This window comes from Poecilia reticulata, linkage group LG19, assembly GCF_000633615.1.
Source record: "Poecilia reticulata strain Guanapo linkage group LG19, Guppy_female_1.0+MT, whole genome shotgun sequence".
Taxonomy (NCBI): Eukaryota; Metazoa; Chordata; class Actinopteri; order Cyprinodontiformes; family Poeciliidae; genus Poecilia; species Poecilia reticulata.
Window position 1 is genome coordinate 47208 of NC_024349.1, and position 2652 is coordinate 49859.

At 54.5% G+C, this 2652-nt stretch overlaps 1 protein-coding gene across 1 annotated transcript in view; it reads left to right on the forward strand.

Annotated features, from left to right (window-relative positions):
* Window positions 1-1478: 1478 nt before the first annotated feature.
* Window positions 1479-2652, forward strand: part of tmem130 (transmembrane protein 130) — a gene marked incomplete at its 5' end in the record, with an annotated part of 4250 nt that continues 3076 nt past the window's right edge. Inside the window, 5 exons of the mRNA XM_017310671.1 lie at window positions 1479-1569; window positions 1643-1814; window positions 1877-2016; window positions 2350-2434; window positions 2511-2651. Of these exons, the coding sequence (XP_017166160.1) occupies window positions 1479-1569; window positions 1643-1814; window positions 1877-2016; window positions 2350-2434; window positions 2511-2651 (629 nt within the window). The remainder of the gene's footprint in view (window positions 1570-1642; window positions 1815-1876; window positions 2017-2349; window positions 2435-2510; window position 2652) is intronic.

Consider the following 2652-nt stretch of genomic DNA (forward strand, 5'->3'; position numbering starts at 1 on the left):
AAACAGCTTCCTGTCTCTGTGGGCCGGCGCCACAACCGGGTCGGGGGCAGATGGATGTCGATGACAGCGAGCAGGTAAACGGCTCTGACCCCATGATCCACCATCCATGACCGGACCTGGACGCCTCASGTTGTGCCAAACTGGTTTCAGGTCTAAAGGTGTCATATGAGTCACAGCAGCAGCTGTTTCCTTATGGAGAACATTTCACACATCACCATCCAACATCTTCACACTGCAGGCCAGGCATKTTCTGGCAGGGGGCATTTGGAGAACCTGATGACCTTCCTCCTCTGGCGTCGCTGGACTATTTGACCTCATGTCAATGTTTTGTTATTTGACATTATTCATAAAGAGCCATTTTACTCCAATCTAACTCTTTATTCAACAACCTGTCAGCTGTGGTTCCTGCAGTCTGGGCACCAGCGTCCTCCAGACCCCGACGGGATGAGGATGAATTTCTCTAAATGAACATTTACAACATCTCATCTAAGTGAAACGATGAGATCAATTAAAATACTAAAAGTTGACATCAGCAGTAAAATGTTCAGATTAGTTTCTTACAGGCTGACATGTTGTTGCTTCAGTGGCCTGCAGGGGGCGACCTGTGGTTTTATTGATCATTTATCTTGTTATTGATCATTTCCAACATCATTCATCTTGTTCTAAATCAGCCACACGATGTTCCAGGAGGGCTAGTTGCTCATCTTTAACCCTTTAAGCTCATTATTGCTGTGAGATTTCTTCACCTCCTCAAACTGTCATCCATCGGCTTTGCTTCGTGTTTCTTTYCGACATTTGAACAAGTTGATGGTCAGGCGCTGCAGGTCCAGCTCAGGTCCAGCTGAGGTCAGGGGTTCGCAGCAGCTGGGCTTTTATTTCATGAAGTGTGACCCGAACCGAGCATCCTGATTGGTCCGCAGCGCTGCGCTCAGTTTACAGGTTGGAAGAGAAAAACTTGCTTTCAGTGGATGATTTCTGGATTTGACCTTTTCTGACCTTAGAGAGGTTCTGGGTCGGCTGTTTGGCACCAGAACCGAAACACGGGTTCATCATGGTGGTGAATCATTCTCAGAAAACCAACTTTGAGCTTTATAACCGTCAGAAAAGCCAAACATCAGCTGATCGTTCGGCTCGGATTCGAGCGAGTCGGAACCAGAACCTCCTTCAAAGGCTGCTTGTGTTTCTGCTGCCTCCTGACTGACCGCATGCTGCCGATTTCAGGCCGATTTCAGGCCGATTTCAGGCTTTCAGCTCCACCCTGCGCCTCCTGCTCAGAGCGCTGGGCAGTTTGGAGCAGAGCAGCAGCAGATATGAACAGGTAACAACTTCTGTGTCCTGGAAGCCGTTTTCCTCCCAGAACCTTTCTGAGCCTTTTGTTCTGCAGAGCCCGTCCTGCGTGGTTCCTGCTGCGCCTCCTGCTGGCGGCTGCAGGCCTGACGGAGGCTGGCGGCCCGCTGCCGGACCCGGGTACGTCGTGCTGCGGCNGAGCCCGTCCTGCGTGGTTCCTGCTGCGCCTCCTGCTGGCGGCTGCAGGCCTGACGGAGGCTGGCGGCCCGCTGCCGGACCCGGGTACGTCGTGCTGCGGCTCCTCGCCAGCAGCYGGTTGTTTCCTGACTCTGACTCGTTGGTGTGTTTTCGGCAGAGCGCGTCGCTGGGAGGCTGGTGTTCTACCAGACGGAGGGCAGCGCCACCTACCTGAGRGACTCGGCAGCGCTGGCCTCAGGGGTTGCCACGGAGACCGTGTTGGAGCTCTTGGGTCCTGAGAGGAACTTCAGCTCGGCCGGGTTCAGCTACACCTGGGACCTGGGGAACGGGTACGGCGCGCCCTGTGGCTCCGAACGGCTCCGTCTCGTGTTTATTGTTGTCTTTGGTGCAGAGAGGTGATCCGGGGAACCGAGCCGGTGGTCCGGTACCGATACTCAGAGTCAGGAAACTACACGCTGCGGCTGAGCGTCGCAGGCAACCCGCCGCTGCTGGCTCCTGCTGGACTCTACGCCCAGGAAGTCCAAGTGCTCGGTTGGTTCAACTTCATGGTGAATTCACTGAAATGAACCGATTTGTCCTGAAAGTTCAGATCCAAACGATGAAATTCAGACCATCAGGAAACTTCAGCTGAAACTTTCAWCATTCCTGAATGAAGATCCCCTCAGGAAAATTGTGGCTTCGCATTTTATTGGAATATTTTAACAGTTAGCTCGGGATGTTAGCTTTTCCACATTAGCTGTATTTATTAGCGTCAGAGTAAAGGGGGGAGAGGCCCTCTCTGTTTGTGAATCCTTCAGCAGACAGCTGATGACCCGGTTCCAGCTGGGTCCAAACTCTCACAACCCGTCTGGGATTTCCCTCCAGATGCGGTCAGGAGCATCCAGTTGGTGGCGCCATCGGACTACAGCGTGAACCGGAACTCCAGCCTGGACCTGCAGCTGGACGGGAGGTGAGCAGCACCAGAACCTGTCCGCTGGTCGGAACCCGGTTCTGTTTYCTGACCCGGTTCCTTGCTGTGTGTCCAGTCCTCCCATGTGGGTTTGCTGGCGGTTCCTGAGGAGCTGCGCCCCGGACCCGGCGGCCGGCTGCACGCTGACCCTGCTGCGAGCCGCCAGCCTGCGGTTGAACCACACCTTCGGCTCGGCCGGCCTGCACTGCCTGGACGTC